Genomic DNA, 19523 nt, shown 5'->3' with positions numbered 1-19523 from the left:
CCATGAACTACCTTACGGCTATTCTTCCTAAATTGCAGGTAAGTGTGGTTCTTTATATCGAGGTTAAAGCAACACTGTGTACTCTGGGTATGAAGTTAGAAAAAGTTCAATCCTTCGTTATGACAATTTCATTAACGAGGTTTAGCTGTAGATCCCATGTAGTACCAGCAGACTGTCTTATCGATGGCACACACATGTGACAGCGTCCATCCATACTAAGCGTGTGATTGCAAGCACACTTGCTAATGATACTCTGCCTGTCGATGTAGTGCCTGGGCACACAAGTCCGAGGAGTCAATGCATGATATGCTCAGCCACAGTATCCAAGAAATGCGCACTTTACGGATACAGTGTAATTAGTAGGGGTGTGCGAATAATCGAAATTTCGAATATTTTTCGAATAGCGTTTGCTATTCGATTCGATTCACACTGGAATTTTACTATTCGAACTTCCCAAAAACAAATACAGTCAACGTCAGATTGAAAGTGACCCCTTCAGATTTTCAATATGCTTCACCTCATTACACTCTCGCATTGTGGCAAAGCTGCCTTTCAAGCTCAGTTACGGTCGAACTTTGCCAAGACGCAGTCAACATCCGATTGGAAGTGGTCCCTAGATTTTCAATTAGCTTCACCTCATCACACCCCGGTGTTGCGGCAAAGCTGCCTTTCAAGCTCCGTTACGGTCGAACTTTGCCAAGACAGTCAACGTCCGATTGGAAGTGGTTGCTAGATTTTCAATATGCTTCACCTCATCACACCCCGGTATTGCAGTAAAGCTGCCTTTCAAGCTCTGCTACGGTCGCAAATTTACTAACTCAAGAAAACGCTGGTTTCAACATGGAGATGAAAGATTTAGCAGAGGTGGGGGCTCAATTAATGCTGTTTTGGACCTGAAATCTGGGCAGGAAGTCTGAAAAATCGGAAGCCGAAGCTTTTTAGCATCCAAAATTTCAGATGTTCTTATATATCGACGTCTACGAGGCAGATTTGGAACTCCGGACTTGAAGGGAGCACACCCTTGTCCGCCACATCAGTTGGGCTTCCACAGAAGTTGAAAGAGGAGGAGAGGCTGAGGAAATGGCATCTTCGCCCATCACGTGTAAAGTGTTGTCGGCAACACTTTGGTTGCACCAAATCGTGTACATAAATAGAATTCCGCCTCTATGTTACCTCATTCTTGATAAGACGACTATGAAACACCACCGTGCCAGTGCTTCATCAACCTAGCAAAAAAACATTTTCATGTTGCTATCTCATAAGAATATGCTTAGAAATCTTCTCTAACCTTTCTTTTCTGCAATTGCGCTTCGAAGTATTCAAAAAATATTTTGGCAATATTCGAGAAATATTCGAAAAATATTCTATTCGCACTCACACTTCAATATTCGAATTCGCTTCGCACCCAAAATTATGCTATTCACACAGCTCTAGTAATTAGTCAATGCATAAAAAGTTTAATCCGACGAGCCTGTACGCAAAAGGTACAAGAAGTCCGGCAATGGAACGATCAGCCACGCTCCTTTCAGTTTGACGAACCTGAACCCCACCATGGTCTCACTAAGAAGGAAGAAAGATGACGCCAACTCCTCACCTGGAATGAGCACATGAGGGTCTCGTCAACACTCATCATGGCACCAGCATTGTCGAACTCGCCACAGTAGTTGGGCGCCGAGAAAAGTGTCACAAGTTGTCGCTTGGCAAAGAACTCGTAGCCGTCTTCCACCACCTGTGCACGAGGAAAAGAGAGAGTCCACTTTATCCTGAGAATACTTTATGATTGTTCATTATTGCAACAGCACCTTGAAATTATTTTTTTGAAGGCCATGCAGAAGACTGCAACACAAGAGAAAGAAGACCATAGGTAAACGTAACCGCATATAGTGCAGGACCGGTTATAATGCGGTCTTTTTCGACTCCCGTTTACCCTCCCATAGAACCGCATGTATACGCATACCGCTTATTGTGCAGTCCCCCAAGATGAAATACCGTTTATAATGCGGTAGCGAGTGCGGTTCTCAAAGGAGGTACGCCGCGGAGCGACGAGGTCGTTACGAAGGGCCAGGGCACGCACAGTAAACGAACGAGGGGCGGAGGGAGGAAAAAGACCGCGGCAGCGCTGTGCGAGCTCGCCGAGTGGGGAAGGATGGTGGTTGCCTAGGCGACGGAGTAGCCTTTGCACCGGCAGGCGGCAAGGCTCCGCGGCCGCTTGCCGGCAGTGCGTTCCGCGTGGAACGCACGATCGCGTCCTCATCAAGTGCGCTTTAAAGTAAGTTTCCTGTCGGGAAAAGCGCCGTCGTTATCACACTTGCTACAGATATCGCGTTTGCTACCTCGTCCGCGAATTGAAAAGTTTTGCGGCTTCATGACGCGAGCTTTCGCCTTTTCTGCCAGTGCGCGGACTTAAACGAGCTTGGCGGGCTTTTGTCGCCGTTGATCTCCCGGCCGCGAACACGAAACTTCGTATCACGCGCGCTGTTCTTGGGTTAGTACTTGAGTGCGATCTTTTCGACGTCCGATCTTCATGTTGTCTTGGACAAACTTCCCGCGACAATATGCTGAACCGCCGGCTAGGCCTAATCAGCGTTGGTTGCTTTTCGGTAGCGGTCGCGGGCGATAAAAGTTGCGGTTTGGTGCGGAATCAACGAAACTTTTTGCGATGGCTGCACTTGAAGGGAAGGGAATCATATCGTTAATGAAAACGAGGGCATGGTCGGCACATGCAACTCTCGAATGGTGGTTCCGGATTCGATTGCAATGTCTTGGACATCGCGTGTGCGCCCGTGAAATCGAACGATCGGTACCGCTCAGCACGTGAAATTTCGGTCGCGATTCGACATGGTTTCTGTGTAATGCGCATACCTCGAAGTGGCCTGAAACGTAGTCGGCGAATTTCCGCGATGGCACTTTGTTTTGTTTGCTTTTTCCCCCCGTGTTCATTTCGTTGGCAATGCGGGTCTTTGGCGGTTAATTTTTGAATATTCGGAGATTTAAGTGGTTTTAAGCGCCCCAAATCGCATATGTCGATTATCGGGACACGCGAGGCTACATGCTCAACACGTTTTGCGCAAGTGCAGCCTTTCGGAGAAGGTTGTTTTGGTTATAGTGCGGTACCGCTTATAATGCGGATATTCGTGACTCCGGCGACTTACGTTATAAGCGGTCTATACTGTATTCTGCACTGCCTTTCAAAATGAACCATAACCAACTTGCCCAGAATCGCATTCTATTGGTATTAAGCCTTGATACAGCAAACACAGAAGAAAGTGTTGTAGTCATTCATAGACATAGACGAAATGATGTTTGGGAGTGAGGGCAATGGGCACCAAGTAAATTGGCTATTCTGTGAACGTAGAGTTTGGCTTTTGTTCAGGCAGCCATATTTCCCCATGAGAAAGGTATAGGCAACCGAAGCAACAATAAGAAAAATCATTGTGCCTTCTACATTATGGCGGCGCTCTGCGGCTGTGAGCGCTCGTAGAAGACAACGACGATCGCGTGTGCACTTGTGTCACGTGGCAGCTGCTGGCAGCGGGCAGTCGCGGCCGAGGCTTGGAAGAGTAAAGACGTGTCCCTTCGTGTCTAGTCCTCATCTCCGAGGAGTTCAGGGCCAGCCGCCGCCTAAAACCCTACAACATCTATGGGGCAGCATCGCAATTTCTTACTGCTGCCCCATAGATGCAGAAGGCACTGATTCGCTGATGCTTATTTGAATCGCAAGTGCACATTTTGTGAACGTTTCGGCAGTGGCTTACAAACCATTTAGAGCAAAGCCTTGATACGAATCTCGCGGGGTCACCAAAAATATTCACATCATCCGAAATTCTATCACCAGAAAACATGGAAAATTAGTATTCGACAAAAAAAAAGCTAACGTATGTTTTCATTTATCGTTTCACAGGGCCACAGTAACGTCATGAACAGCTCTGAATGATTGCCAGTAACGTTTTTAAGGGGGGACACGGCTCTTAGAAACCGAAAAATCGCGAAAAAATCGTTTTTTTGAAAATGTTATTTTCAGATTTTACAGTGACTGATGCATAATCTGGCAAATTTTCACGCGTCCTGGATTGATATTTTAGCCGCAGTAGCGTTTTATATCATGCATGTGACGAGATTATTTCTCGATGGACGCGCAGAAATGAGCTTTCTTGCAGGACGCGCAGCTGCCATTCTACGTCTCTGATCGCGGCCATCTTGGTCCCGTTCGAAAGAGCCGCGTTTCTTTTTTATTTTTCGCGCCACCACTACTGCATACGCCAAGCGGCCACTAAGAAAAAGCCCGCGAAAAGCTAGTCCCGATGCGCGGTCCTATTGGTCTACCAGTGCACGTGGATGGATGGATGCTATGAGCGTCCCCTTTAAAACGGGGCGGTGACATGTCTGCCACCAGGCTCGAAGAAAAAAAAAAAACTTCCTTGTTTCATGTTGGCCTAATACCTTATCTACATTGATTAAATCTATGTTATTATACCAAAAAATATAAATTCACGGTCCATCTCTCTGCCTCTTAAGGCAGAATGACCTTATTTTTCCCCCATTATTTATTTTTGTTCTTTATCTCTACTTTTCTGCCACCAATACTCTAACCGTCTCTTACTTATTTCTATCGCGGACGTGTTCAGCTTTCCATTGTTGTCCCTAAAACCCAAGGCTTCATGTAGACTCGTGCCCACACGTATGCCTGGGTGAATATCGCCACATTCAATCAGTACATGTTCCATCGTTTCCTTAGTTCCCCCGCAGCATGTACATTGTTCTTCTTCGTTACTAAATCTCGCTTTATAACTACGCGTTCTAAGGCAGCCCGACCTTGCTTCAAACAGTAAAGCGCTTCCCCTTGAATTATCATAAAACCTTTCCCTCCTTATTTCGTTTTTTCCTTTTCGGTAGTTACTCAGAGCCGGCTTCTTTTCCATCGCTGTCATCCAATAAGTCCTCTCCGCCTCTCTGACCTTCCGCTTAATGCTCCTTGTTGCCATATCGCCCGCACTGCCAGCCGTATATTTACTGGTGAGCCTCCTAGTTCTTTTTCTCCACTGCGTGTCAACGCTTTTTCTATACAAATACCTGAAAACCTTCTCTGCCCATCTACTCTCCTTCATTTTCCTCAGCCTCTCTTCGAATCTCATTTTGCTCTGCGCTTCCCTCACTTCAAAGCCTGTCCATCCCATATCACCCTTTACCGCCTCATTTGTCGTCTTCCCGTGAGCGCCCAACGCGAGGCGGCCCACCGTCCTTTGATTTACATCCATTCCTGATTGCACCTCTGACTTCATGCACACCACTGAGTTCCCAAATGTAAGCCCCGGAACCATCACACCCTTCCACAGCCCTCGAAGCACCTCGTACCTATTGTATCCCCATAAAGCTCTGTGCTTCATAATTGCAGCATTCCTCTTTCCCTTTGCTACCGATGCTTTCTCTTGTACCTCCATATATCTATCCCCCTCATTTACCCATACTCCGAGGTACTTGTACTCGCTTACCCTCGGTATTTTTTGGCCCTGTATTAATACCGTATGGTCTCCGTGATCATTGAATACCATCAATCCACATTTTGTTGCACTAAATCCTAGTCCTAGAGCCTCACACTCCCTTCCGCATATATCTGCCAGTCGCTGTATATCATCTTGACTGTCCGCAAATAAGACAATATCATCAGCATAAAATAGACCTGGAAGCTTCTGCTCAACCATCGCTCCGACCTGTTTGTGTGACAAATTAAATCCAATGTTGCTACCTTCTAGCGCTTTTTCCATCCTCGCCATGTACAGCATGAATAACAGCGGGGACAAAGGGCATCCCTGTCTCAGCCCCTTGCTAATTTCAACGCTGTCCTTGCTACTTATTCCTTCCCATTCTATACAAACTGTATTTCCTCGGTATATTTCCCTCAAAAGCTGTACACAGTCGTCACCTATGCCCACTTCCTTCAATATATCCCACAAAATTTCCTGATTAACGTTGTCATACGCCCCGGTGATATCTAGATAAGCTACGTATAAGGGCCTGTTTTCTATTTTAGATATTTCTATACACTGGGTAAGAACAAACAGATTATCGTCTAACCGCCTGTCGATTCGAAATCCATTCTGAAGTTCTCCCAAAATATCATTTTGTTCTACCCACGCTTCTATTTTTAATTTTACTGCCTGCATCGCCAACCTGTATAGCACCGATGTAATTGTTAGCGGTCTATACGAGCGAATGTTATCCTTTTCTCCCTTGCCTTTATAGATTAAGTTCATTCTACTTTTTCTCCAACTGTCTGGTATTTCCCGCTCCTGTAAGCACTTTTCTACGGCTTTCAGCAGTGCTTCTTTAGTGTTATGTCCGAGTTCGTTAATGAGGCTGACGGGAACCCCATCTAAGCCCGGAGTAGTGCGCTTAGGAATTTTTCCTTCGGCCTTCTTCCAATTGAAATTCTCTAGTACTACATCTTCGTCGGTTGCACTCCTTTGCGTACTTTTACTCACCGGGGGAATCCCCTGGGGGACCTTTTTAAACGAATCGGCTGTTATCTTTCGGATGTAACCTAGCGCTTCATATCCTTCCAATTTATTTCCTCCTTCATCTACCATATGTTGTTGCATTGTGACAGACTTCCTACCCAGCGCTTTTAGGTGGCTCCAAAAAATCCTAGGCGCGGCCTTCTTCTTTTCGCGAATCTCTGTCATCCAGCGTTCACTTTCACCTTTAATTTTTGCCTCGACTAATTTCTGCACAATGGATTTTTGCTCTAAATATATTTCCCATATTTGGTTGACTTCGTCCTGAGTCCGCTTCTCCTTTTTTGCCTGTCTGTGCTCCCGTGATGCCTGACGTCGCATCTCGATCGCTTCCCGGATTTCTTTGTTCCACCAACTTTTTGGCTTTTTCTTTCCTTTCCAACAAATAGTTTTCTTCTCTATTTCCATTTCTTTCGTGATTACATGTAGCAGCTCACTATACTTCCAGTCTTTGCCTGGTAGTTCGTCTACTTTTTCCTCGACTCTTGCGGCTATATTTGTTATTTGTTTGTCATTTAGATACGAGCTGCCAAACTTTGATTCTATGTTCTTATTTTCAGTTTTATATCCCATTTGTAATATTATGCGTTTATGATCACTACCCAAGCTGTTAATGCCTTCTTCGTCTATTCTCATCTCTCTAAGTTTGTCATATATTCCTTCTGTCATGAGACAGTAATCAATGCTCGATTGCCTGTTTCTCCTGTTTATCCGCCAATGGCGAGCGCGCACGCCATTGGCGGATTTCCACAGTCGTCTGCTCGGGCCGCGCGAGTTCGCATCGGACAACGCGGCTGAAACGCGCAACCATGCCGAACTCAACGCCAAAGTTCGCTACGAAGTACAAATTCGGTGGACGGACGAAGAAACGGAAAGTGTACAACTTTCAAAAGAAGCGCCGATCACCTTCAGAAGATGTCGACGGTAGTTTGCCTCCCGTGCCAAGCGCCCCCGAAGACGCCGCCGAAGAAGCCGACTGTGGGTTAGGCCTAGCGGGTGAAAGCGGCTCTGACAGCGACCACGTTCGACAGACGTTTCGGCGCGACACCGTCATGTTGGAGCCCGCTGATTTATTGAAGATCGAGAAGGACGCGGAAGTAAAACTCCGGAACCTAGCATGAACGCCGGCCACCACGCGAAAATCGGGTCTTCTCGCTTGTGCAAACGACACTGCCACGGACGACGCCGCGGCTGGCTCGGATGTGATGGAGACGCGCTTCGCTCTGGTGAGCCTCGACGGTCTAAACGCGCTGCAGTCGAACGTGAAGTGCAAAGGGTGCGGCGGCGATGTGTCAGTGCGCATAGGTGAGCGCGAATACAGCCTCGCCGTAAAGATTGTTACGTCGTGCGAGATCTGCGGTGATAACGCGCCGGTGTGGAGCTCGCCGCGCGTGCACAGTGGAAAAACGTGTAACCCGTTCGTTGTGAACATTCTTGCCGCGCGCGCTATGAAGACCACTGGCAATCAGCAAACAGCACTGAATGACATCTTCGCTATAATGAATGTGTCTTCCCGCGGCATTCCTCCCATATCTGTGTTGGCGCTGTCATCGAACTTTTTACGGGGTTAGAAAACACGCAGCTCTGCAGAAAACATGCAGCAGGCGTTGAAAAAAAAGCATTTAGGGGACTCGAAGCAGAAGGACTACCTGCCTGGTGCCTACTGAGAATGCTGAAATTGCAAATTATTGTAAATACACTATTCCATGCTACAGTTTGCCCAAAATGGACTTGTTGTGCTTTTTCACGATTTCTCAGGATTCAAATTTTGCTGCGGTTGCAAACTTGCCAGAAAGATCTCTCTGCCTTCAGAGCAGCTATGACTGTCATTTTTGTTGTGACATGTAGCTCTATCTGTAGTGCACACAGGGGTAGTTGTGAATTTTCGAATAATATCTTCAAAAATTTTATATTTTGCACAAAATTGGAGCATAAAGTGGGTGCGTCTGCAACACTGACATTCAAGGTGCTACAACCTAGCTAAAGATCATCAGATCAAAAAAGCATTCCTACCCCTGTGTGCCTTATGTTCATTAGTATCTAGGCATGTGTCAATAGTAGCTCTCTAATAAAAATTTTTTGTGTACCGTACCGGGAAACAATGGGTAATTAATTTTAAGATATCTCAAAAACTAATTGACATAGGAAAAAAATAATTACATTTTCAAAATCAGCATTAAAAACTGAATCATACTGTTAAGTTTCTTTTTAAACACATGAAAAAATTTAGCATTTTTCTCTCAAGTACAGTGTCCCCCCTTAAATGTCAACAATCATACTTGTACTTGTAAATATACGGCGCATGTAGTTAATGAACCAGATCTATTGTGACCCGTGGCAGCTAGTAGCCCCTTCCTAATCTTAGTACACTCAAAGCTCAATATAACGAACACGGATATAACGAATTATCGTTTATAATGAAGTAGATGAAGAACAGACTTGTCATAGATAGTGTTACAAATAAACGTTTATAACGAATTCTCGGATATAACAAGTATTTTCGTGGCAGATGTGACTTTGTTATAATGAGGTTTGAGTGTACGTATTTCCACATGACACCAGAGTACAGCGGTGAAAGTGACTTGAGTGCTGTGCATGCAATAGATGAAGGCCAGAAAATTTTAGAACCACTGTTCTTTGTTGTTATTTTAATATCGTGGTGGTGTTGGGGATTATTTTCGGAAGACTTACGGTCTTGCCTGCACAATCGGGACATTTGCTCAAAATTCGAGAGTCGCCCTTGCAAATCGGAAATTTGCCAGGTGTCCCCAACAATCGTGCATGTTTACGTTGTGCGAGGCCCAACTCCTTCACCAAGACCGTCCGCTTCCTCTTTCTGTCCTCGTCCACCTTTCATAGGATATCCGATTGTGAGGACATGGCTTCCATCGACGTGGCAGGCACGTGTAAACACAGTCCAACGACGCTGCCTCGAACACAGCAGCACGTGTTGACGTGTTGGAAAAAAAAGGTCGTGATGCCAACGCCTTACGTAATCTAAACACGGAGGCACACAAAGGCCTCGAAGACTTGCGTGCACAATCTCGGAGGCTACAATGCACCATCAGCGCCGCTGATTGCTTATTCTGACAAACTGGCGGTGCAGCGCGCATCCCCATGCTTGGGTTCCTGTGCCTGCGAGTGACTGCTGTGTCTTCCATGACAGTGCAGGCAGCCGCTGTCCCTACCTGCGTGGTAGCTTACGTTCATATCGAATGTCGTGGGGTGAAAATCAGTTTGCAATAACCACACTCCATTACACTGCAGGCTAATGGGTCTTGGTCAGGTCCACAAAAAAATTCATACGGGCCGTGTTCATATCACCGAGGTTCTACTGTATCTTGTTCTGGCGACGTTAAGAGATATTGGTGAAATGTGTCGCTGGCTTGCATTTCATTAAGATATCCGAATGTGGATCTACAATTAAAAACAACGAAGTGGTTGTATTGAAAAAGAAAAAGATCACCTGGTGTGCCCTGCAGATGAGATCGAGGTCATGCTTGTGCAGAAACTTTGCGACCACATCTGCTCCAAAAGTGAAGGAGACGCCGCGGTCGTTCTCACCCCAACCCATGATATCCTTGTCGGGATCGGCCCACAGCAGGTCGCACAGCAGGCCCTGATCGGGCACATCTGTCGGGCGCATTATCCGCCGCACCTGCTCCATCGACTGCAGGTCGGGGCTTAGACCTGCAAGTACATCACCAACAGCATATATTTACGTGCAGAATGATTGCACCCCTGAATTCTGCCACCAGAATTTCATTTCCTGCCTCTTTCCACGTAACGATTGAACCATGAACTTAGCATAGCATCGTACTCTCGCGGTGACAACGCTCCATGCTTAGGCCATTTTACGCCTAGTGTTGTGTTGTGCGACCCTTGGTGACATGCAAAAAACACCAGTGCGGTAAGGGTCTCTGTTTATGCCACTGGGTGGAGCTGGGTCTCTCCCATGCCACTTTGCTGCCACCAATCCGGCGTGGCCATGCCGGTCATGTGACCCGTGCCTCGCTGACCAATAGCCCTTCTTCCCCCCTCCTTAAAACCTCCTGCATTAAACGCGGGAGAGCAGTCTCCCGTCAGTCTCGCCGAAGCTTGGTCTACGCGTCGTCACATTACGCACCCTCCCATCGTTCGGCTTCTCCATCGGCCCGCCGCGGGTTACACCGTGCTCCTGCCCTACACAACACCTAGGATAGTGGTTCATCCTAGGCCTGCAGGTCAGTGCACACAGCTCTAACATTTTGTAGCATAAAAGTTAACGGTGCCCCTCATGTCACCGACGTCACAATGTGCCGCGAAGGGTCTTCTGTCTTTTCGGTAACTGCAGAGACCGGCTGATCAATGATAGGACTTTTGTGAGATTGCGGCGGTGCCTTTATGGGAGTGGTGTGCGAAGATTTAAAATTTTCAATACAAATCGAAGATATTTTTTTTTATTTGAAGCACATTTAAATATGGTATGTAATGTGTGTAGGAGAAGAGTTGGGCACATACCTCCGTGCATGCAGAAAATCTTCTCGTCTACTATGGCAGCCACTGGTAAACAGTTGAACAAGTCTGTGAAGACCTTCCACAACTTGATGTTGAACCTCCTTTTGCCTGCAACAACATCAAGAAAAAAGCAGTTGACACAAGGTCAATGAGCCTTCAAGGAGGGGCACAATGAACAAGCTTGTTTCAGCACAGCGGATAACAGCAATTCATATACTGCAGCAGTTCTATTTCCACGTGTTTACAAGTGGCCAGTAAAAATGTAATGGCTCAAACGGGAAGCTACTGACAAACTGAAAACTACACAGAAAAATCCGGCAGATCCCATGCACTGTGGGAACCAATGTAATGCGAAGCTGCCAGCAATAAGCTGCATACATCGCCTTGTTTGCCTTTGAGGCAAATGAAGTCATTCATGTCATGACATCTAGTTCACTGTACATCGCAATGTTTGTCCTGCATTCATGCATGTACAGTCTTTAATATAATGAAACATATATTCTGGTATATGCAATGCATGACCTGTCGTTCATGTTCGTCACACACTCAGGTCATGCCATACCAATTTTGATGTATATCCAGTTAACGAAACGGCCGGCCAAGACAGCGTGATGTAAATTGTGCCGTACATGACATGCACGTTACAGTGATGCTACCGAGGACTTCCGATTTGGAGCAATTTTTGGAGCAGCAAAATTTCCGTTTTGGAGCACTTTGGAGCAGCAAAATTTTCATCTTGGAGCACTTTGGAGCAGATATTTTTGCATCTGGGAGCACTCTGGAGCAGCGAATTTCACAACCTGGAGTACACTACAGAAGCATATTGCAATAACATTCAAGCACCAGAATATTACTATGGGGCTCTTGTGAAGGCTAGAAATATTTCGATTCATTGCAAATCTCATGGAAAAAATCATCTCAGGAGAACTCCATACTCCTCCTAAATACTTCACTCGCTAATGAAAAAATAAGGGCTCATGCAGTTGAGTGTTCTGAATTAACCTCTTCGGCGATTATTTTCGACACTAGCAAATAAACAGAATACCAGATCAATAAAATTGCACTTTATGAAATAACACTCTAAATACATCTATGTGGTTATCAGCAGACATTGTAGACAAACGCCGTGATGTACAGCAGTGCCTCAATGCCAAAGCGCCACACTGTCCCTAATGCATTCCCCTAAGAAAACTCCACGGCGAAAGCCAGGTTCTTTTTCTTCTCGATCGACGGGTTGATCCTCCCCCTCCTTCTCTGCAAGCTATCTGCACCTCACCTGGTTTTGCGCTAGCTCCATGATCGGCGCACCGATTACGGAAGCAGTGTAAAGCGACAATGTCGTGATGGCGTCATCACGTGACGTCACGATATATGACGCCATGATGACGTCAGAAGTTTTGACGATCTATGACGTGATGATGACGCCATCACATGATTGTTTTTTCATCAATCGATTGACGTCGCCGACGGTCAATTTTCGTGTTTGATAAAGCATCTGATGCTTTCGCATTAATATTGCGTATTGAACGTTAACAACCTGGCCTTACATACCAAACTGTCCTCCACCATGTCACCTCCTTGCCATGCGCGAAACAGCTTCGCTTATCATCCACTTCACAGAGTGAAACGGCTCCTCAACTTTTTTTAAATGTTTATTGTGATAACAATTATATGGACGCTCTCCGCGGATTTTTGCCGTCGCCATTGCCGTAATTTGCTGTATAAAGACCAAATTAATAACATCACCACACGCATTCTAGCCGCGGGTAAAAGCTCGCGACCGCTGGCGATGAACGCGGCTGAAGCGCGATTAAGCTAGCCGGCCGTCTGTCTCCGTCGCGCGGACAGCGCATGAGATAACATCTTCCCGCGTGCGGGCCTGCCGTCGATTGCTCATCAAACAGAGAGGAAACGCCCCGCCCGTCTTTCGTAAGGAGCATGAAAGGACGCCAGAGGAGCGGGGGGGGGGGGGGGGGGGGGGGACCGCATCGTTCGAAGGGCGCAGTCGCTTGCGTGCGCGCCATCTCGAGGCATCAGGAGACGGCTCGTAAACTTGCTGTGCTCTCAACGCTTACTTCGTGTTTAGAGAACTCAGAGCAAGAAAACGCATCGGTTCCTGGAGCGGCCATATTCCCTTAAACCAGTGTTTTGTTGAGTTACGCGAGATCGAATCCAAAAGAGTTAGCTGCTAGCCTTACTTCGTTTAACAATACAATTTGTTGGTATCGCATTCATTGCTTCGCCCTTAAGCGAAACTGAGTTTTTTTTACCCGTCAGCTATTGACCCCCGAAAGCGAGGGGCGGCCGTGTAACATGGGGTAGCCGCTTCACTATGGGCCGTCAGCGACGGGCCCGCTACTGACAGCTGCGCATTTGCGGCTGCTCCGACCAGGATGTATGCTTTTATTAATGAGATGACATTTTTAAAAAGCAAGCAAAAAATTCGAATTGGAACCCTAGCACGTGAACTCGAGAGGGCAGGGCCTTTTAGGGGGTATTTACCGCAGAGTGATTAAACTCGGACGTGCTGGTATAAGCAATTACGAAAAAGCTCTTCTGAATGAAGGTCCATGGATAAAGTATATCCGAGGAAAAGTGTGAACGCGTGTCCACCGTTCGCGTGCTCTTCCATAAACGCGAAGCAAGGAAAATTCGATATTGTTCCATATATATACTGCTAGCGATCCCAGATTTCATTCCGCGATATCCGGAAACAGAAGTGACAGACATTTTAGCAGCACACATGTAGTTAATACTGAACATTGCTTTCCTTACATGCCGTGCGACGCCTGAAACGAGCTATCAGCAGCGTTTCTAGAACAGACGACGTCCGCTAATGAATCGCCGTCGCACTTTCTCGCTACCGAGAGGCCTAGACGTCACGAGCCTCTGCGGAGAGCGCGTTTGGTTGTCGAGCCGACTTGCAGAACAGAAGCTGTGTCGGCACCGTGCATGGCATCGTGGCTTATTCGGGACGCACGCACGAGCGCTATTTATTCAGCGGAATAATTCTTGGTCCATGGTTGCGACTTTGGCAGCCCCAAGATCAAGCTGCACATGTTCTGACGCGCCGGCCGTGCGATTGCCGGTGATAGACGGCCCCAAACCCGAGACTTTGGAGCAGTTTGGCGCAATTTTCGTCGATATTATCAGGTTGGCGCAGTAAATACAATTTGGCGCACTTTGGCGCAGTTGGCGCAGGAGTGGAATCACTGACGTTATGATTTGCGTGTTAGGACCTGTCATTTATGTTTGTCATACAGTCACGTCACGCAACGAGTTTTGTTGTATATCAAACTAGCGAAACTGCCGTAAGCACACCATGAGTGTGGCATGTAAATCATGCTGTACATGAAATCCGTGTCACGAATGTTGTGTCACCGCCTGCCATTAGTGTTCATCATACAGTCGCGTCACGCAATACCACTTTTGGTGTATGACAAGCTAGGGAAATGGCCGCGAGCGCACCAGCGGGGCATGTAAATCATGCTGTACGTGACATGTATGTCACTATTTTCATGTTACCACCTGTGACCTATGTTCTTCAAACAGTCGCGTCACGCAATACCAAATTTGGCACGTCAATATAGCGACACGGCCGCAAGCGCACCATGAGAGGGGCATGTATGTCATAGCGTACATGAAACGCATGTCGTGATTTCATGTTACTGCCTTTCATTTATGTTCGCCACACAGAAATGCTTCGTCGTACCAATTTTGGTATTATACATATAATTAAACGGTCGCGAGCGCCCCGAGACCATGTCATGTAAATCATGCTGTACATGACATGCGTGTCATGATTTGCATGACAGGACCTGTCACTTATGTTTGACAGACAATCTTGTCACGCCATACCAATTTTGGTATATATCAAGTTAACGAAATAGCCGCAAGAGCACCAAGCCCATGGCATGTAAATCATGCCGTTCATGACATGTATGTTATGTTATGACCTATCATTTATGTTCGTCATAGTGATGTCATGCCCTACCAATATTGGTATACATCCCATTAATGAAACGGCCAGGAGAGCCCAAAGTCGTAGGCGGCTAGATAGAAATGCTCAAACTCGCAGAAATTCGCTAAAAAATGCTTCGCATTTAAAAACCGAAGGAGTGAAAGAGTGCAGCAGAGACGGACATCTTGTACGGCATGTAGGCGACGCAATCTGCTGCACGTATTCCTGAGCTTGGGGGTTGAAAGAGAAAACTGTAAAGGCTCCAATGCAGAAGAGATGTAATTCAGCAGAATGCAATGTTGGTCTAGTTGGTTCGTGCTTGAAACGAAGTATTGGTACACAAAAAAAAAAGAAGCTCAGAAGGAGAGCTGATAGTTTCCCGCGTAGTTCAGGGAGCTGAAAATACGAGCCTTATGCCCAGCTTTGCTCACAATCTTCTTTAGTGCATGGCTTACGCCATGGACGTAAGGGATGACATGACGGGGGTTTTCTGTCGTTCCTGTCATGTACATTTCTTGGAGGCTCCCCTGAAAAGCTCACTATTTTCAGCTCCCCGAAAGCTGGGCCGTTTGTGTAAGCAAGTCAACAGTGAAGACCCAAAGAAACACAAGACGCAATATGTAGATAGTGTCGACAATGTCATATACAACATTCCCTTGTCGTGGGGCCGTTCTTACACGGGACAAACTGGTCGCTGCTTGAACGACCGACATAGATACAGAGCATGCCAGCAATATCAGGTCGTCGACAAGCAGTGTCTTGTTAACACACTGTTCGTTATGTGGCTGTGCTCCGCTCTTCAAAGACTGTAGGGTCCTTATGAAATATCCAAATCAGATTGAGTGATAACTCTATGAAGCCTTCGCGATCGAGAAAAGAGAAAACACGTGCATCAGCGAGCAGTCAATCGCGCTTCTTGAAAAGGAGATTGCGTATCTGTGGGGTTAATGGTGTTATCAAGACATGCGGCAGACACGATGGTTGTTGCTTCCTCACCGTACATATATAATGTGACAGTCTTACATTTCTTTTTTAGTGCTTATTTTAGCTTATATTGTCCATTGCAATGAATTCACACACAGTTGTTCGTCAGTGCTAGTGTTGTCTACTTCTTACCATCCGTCCCGTTTTCGCGCTGTTTTCATCGCAGGAACGCTAGATGTTACAAAATAGAAAACGTGGCAGCCATGAGCAGCTGCCACGATACCGGCTGTTGCTTTTCTTCCATAAAAGCCACACCACTGGTACAAGTGCACAGAGCCACTGTACTTAGGGAGCCATATGGAGTACAGGCATTTAACGAATTTTTTCATTTCCCAACTCCATCCCCATAGAAGCCCATGTATTTTTTACCTCCATGTAACGAAGGCATTCTGGCAAATGACCACGGTGTAACGAATTTTCCATGCTCATTATTCATTACTTTGAGCAGATCTGCCGAAAATTCGGATAAATAATGCCTAATTTTTGCAATTGCTAAAAAAAAATTCGGTAGATCCCACGTGCTGTGGGAATCTGTTTCATGCAAAGCAGTCATCGAGTACTTCTATGCTGTATTTAATGGCTTTGAGCCAAGTGCTACAAGCTGGATCGGCGTGTTCTTGTAAATGTAGCAGCTGTGTGCGCATCGTGGGCTTACCAGGCACGTCGACGACGCTGCCATTTCAAGGGTAACTTATGGTGCGACGTATTGTCAGCCCTCGAAGTGTACATACATCAGTATTATCGAAACTAAGGGCACTTTATCGTGCAGTCATGTGAATATCATACGTAACTTTCGTTAATGTATTCCTCCGGGGTCGACTAATGCTGCAATGTAGCTTGCTGAATCATAGGAATACAAATGTGATGTTTATTAGACTGCTATAAAAGCGGAGAAAACACTGGAACAACAGACTTTAATCTAATATGATGCCTGTATCGGAGCACATATGTAGTGTTTATTGCTTTCTTGTAAAATTAGATAGCCAGCACCATAACTACAGTGGACGTTGCACCAACATTACGCCTGCATAGGACGTTTTTTAAAACTACATAGACCTGGCGTGGCTGTGTGGTAGAATCCTGATTGCCACGCAGATTGCTTGGGTTCGATTCCCACTTGGGTTCCTAATTTTCATTCTTTCCATTCGCCGGGTCAACGCCCAGTGATGGTTTTCTTAATGCTCTCGCATTTAAATTACCAATGTCTGTTCTCGCTGTTCCTGAGTAGATAAAAACTGTCAATCACCTGTGGCGCATACCCGTACACCGTGGCCCGTGGTAAACAGGTATGTGCCACACGTGCCTGGAGGAAAGGGTTTGACAAAATACATGACAGGATTTTCAAGTTATTCATGTCATGACCCGACAGCCATATTCGTCAAGTCCTCTTACCCTCCCATGCTCATTTTAGTCTACACCAAGTTAACGAGGCGATCATGAGAGCACCCAGTTGTAAGCGGCTAGATAGATAGATAGATAGATAGATAGATAGATAGATAGATAGACAGATAGATAGAAACGCTCAAAGTGCCAAACGTTCGTTAAGAAATGATTTAAAAGGCAAGTGGCAATCGCGAGAGGAACGCATGCGAGCGCAGTGAGCCAGAGCAATCGATCCGGTGTGCCACGATGATGATGATGACAGCTGCTAGCTCCCCTAATGCTGCTCTGTGGCAGATCCGAGTTTTTTTCCTTTTTTTTTTTTTCACTTACACATCGTGACACCAGGGGTCGCTGTTGTGCGTACCTGATCATGTTTGCTTTTTCAGGCTTGTGTGTGTAGTTGTCGTTGCATCGCATGTGAGCAGACGCGACGCAAGTCCTAACGCAAGTGTCAACGTCAGCAGTGTGTATTGCGCATTTCTCACAGTTATTGCTCACTTCAAAAATGAGTTCGGCGAGAAAGCGAAAGGACAGCTTGTCCTTTCGAGGACAAGCTGTCGACTGTCAATGCGACCGCCGCTGGCAAGAAGGATGCCGCTGCGCGATTCAACATTCCCGCCAGTACACTGTCGACTATCTTGAGTGCGAAAGACAGCATCTGCAGTTCAGTAGAGTCGGGCAAAAGCTCGAAGAAAAAGAAAGATAAAGTTGTCAACGTATGCCGATGTGGACAAAGTTGTGCTTATGCAGTTTTTGGACACACATGATCGAAATGTGCCCATAAGAGGCGCCATCCTACAACAAAAAGCGAAGGATTTTGCTAGCATCCTAGGCCATGACGACTTCAAAGCTAGCAACGGCTGGCTGCAAGGATTTAAGAGCCGAAACGGAGTCGTTGAGAAGATCATTAACGGTGAGTTGGCCTGTGCCAACAGCAATGCTTGTGCATCGTGGATGGCCGAGGAGCTGTGGCCACTAAAATTTTCGTCACAGCATCAAACGAACTAAGCAGTCTGCCCTCAAATTCAGTTAAATCTCCTTATTGGAGCTTGTTCAAACAGACTGCGAACTATACTCCATCTCAGAAATTTCCTTTGGCACTGTGAAGGCCACAGGGCCCCTTAGCCAATAGGAAGGCGATTAGCCCCTCCACATGCATTCATCCGTGTCGCGTCTGCTCAGCGTCTCCCTGGCATCTGCTCACAAGGGTGGGTGAGTAAAGGGAACAGACAGCATCGCTGAAAAAAAAAATGGCCACACACATTGCAGCTGGTGCCCTTTGCTTCGAACTTATCAAATCGTCATCGTTCGCAGTGTGACCCTTAAGTTACAAACTGGTGCTTTTATTTGCTTTTGATTAATGTGCTGATGCTTCGACAGCAATGTATTCGTGACTACAGCACCAATTCTAAGAACCATTATCAAATTCTCGGTGCGTTAGGCTTAGCATGTATGGCTAAACAAACGGCCGATCTCGCAAATAACGACAAAATGGAAGTTATGCTTTGTTTTCAGCGTGAGATGGCACAAAGCACGGTGTAAGAATATTCAGGTGTTGACACTGCGCGCGCTTAAGCGGCCAGAAAATGTTCGGTCGTCGGTCCGTTGAACGGTGCGCTTGTGGCGGAGTGCGCCGCGCTTTCCGTGCCCTCTCCTGTTGCTCTCTCGATTTCGCCCCTAGACGCCGCTTGGCGGATGCACATTATCCAACAAAATGGCACAAAAAAATGCACGTTATCAGCAGCATGCGCGTTGCTATGGAGATGACTGCCCCGCTTTTCGTAGTGCCCTCCAAGACGGCGCCGATGAAACTGCAGTTCATCTGATAAGAACCCGAACATTATCTGGACGCGCGTGGATTGCGGTTTCCCATGCGTTGGGGGAAGAGTGTCATCGCCTGAGTATGTTCTTACACCGTGCACAAAGCGATGGCTCATTTCACCATTCATTTGTTGCTGTCAGCAAAGTGGGCGAATAAGCAAGTGCAAGTTCGGATCGAAGCGGGCGGTTGCGGCTGCATGGGCGCTGCCATGTTGATTTGTAACCACAGTTATTGGCGGTTACTGATACAGCAATTAAAGGCACACGACATCCATGCAAAGAAGAATAAACATACGCATTGATGTGACGTAACATGTGCCAAACAAACACAAATGTCTTAACCCTGCCAAATGTAAGGTAATTAT

At 46.5% G+C, this 19523-nt stretch overlaps 1 protein-coding gene across 1 annotated transcript in view; it reads right to left on the bottom strand.

The window, feature by feature from the left end:
- The window catches only part of LOC119391082 (serine/threonine-protein phosphatase alpha-2 isoform), a 61002-nt gene that overhangs the window by 21830 nt on the left and 19649 nt on the right, over positions 1–19523 (bottom strand). The window contains exons 3-5 of the mRNA XM_037658765.2: positions 11013–11117; positions 9979–10202; positions 1595–1729 (exon numbers count right to left, since the gene is read on the bottom strand). Of these exons, the coding sequence (XP_037514693.1) occupies positions 1595–1729; positions 9979–10202; positions 11013–11117 (464 nt within the window). The remainder of the gene's footprint in view (positions 1–1594; positions 1730–9978; positions 10203–11012; positions 11118–19523) is intronic.

The sequence above is a fragment of the Rhipicephalus sanguineus genome, chromosome 4 (assembly GCF_013339695.2).
Source record: "Rhipicephalus sanguineus isolate Rsan-2018 chromosome 4, BIME_Rsan_1.4, whole genome shotgun sequence".
NCBI lineage: Eukaryota > Metazoa > Arthropoda > Arachnida > Ixodida > Ixodidae > Rhipicephalus > Rhipicephalus sanguineus.
Note: the sequence above shows the minus strand (reverse complement) of the source record. Positions and strands in the feature narration are given on the sequence as shown.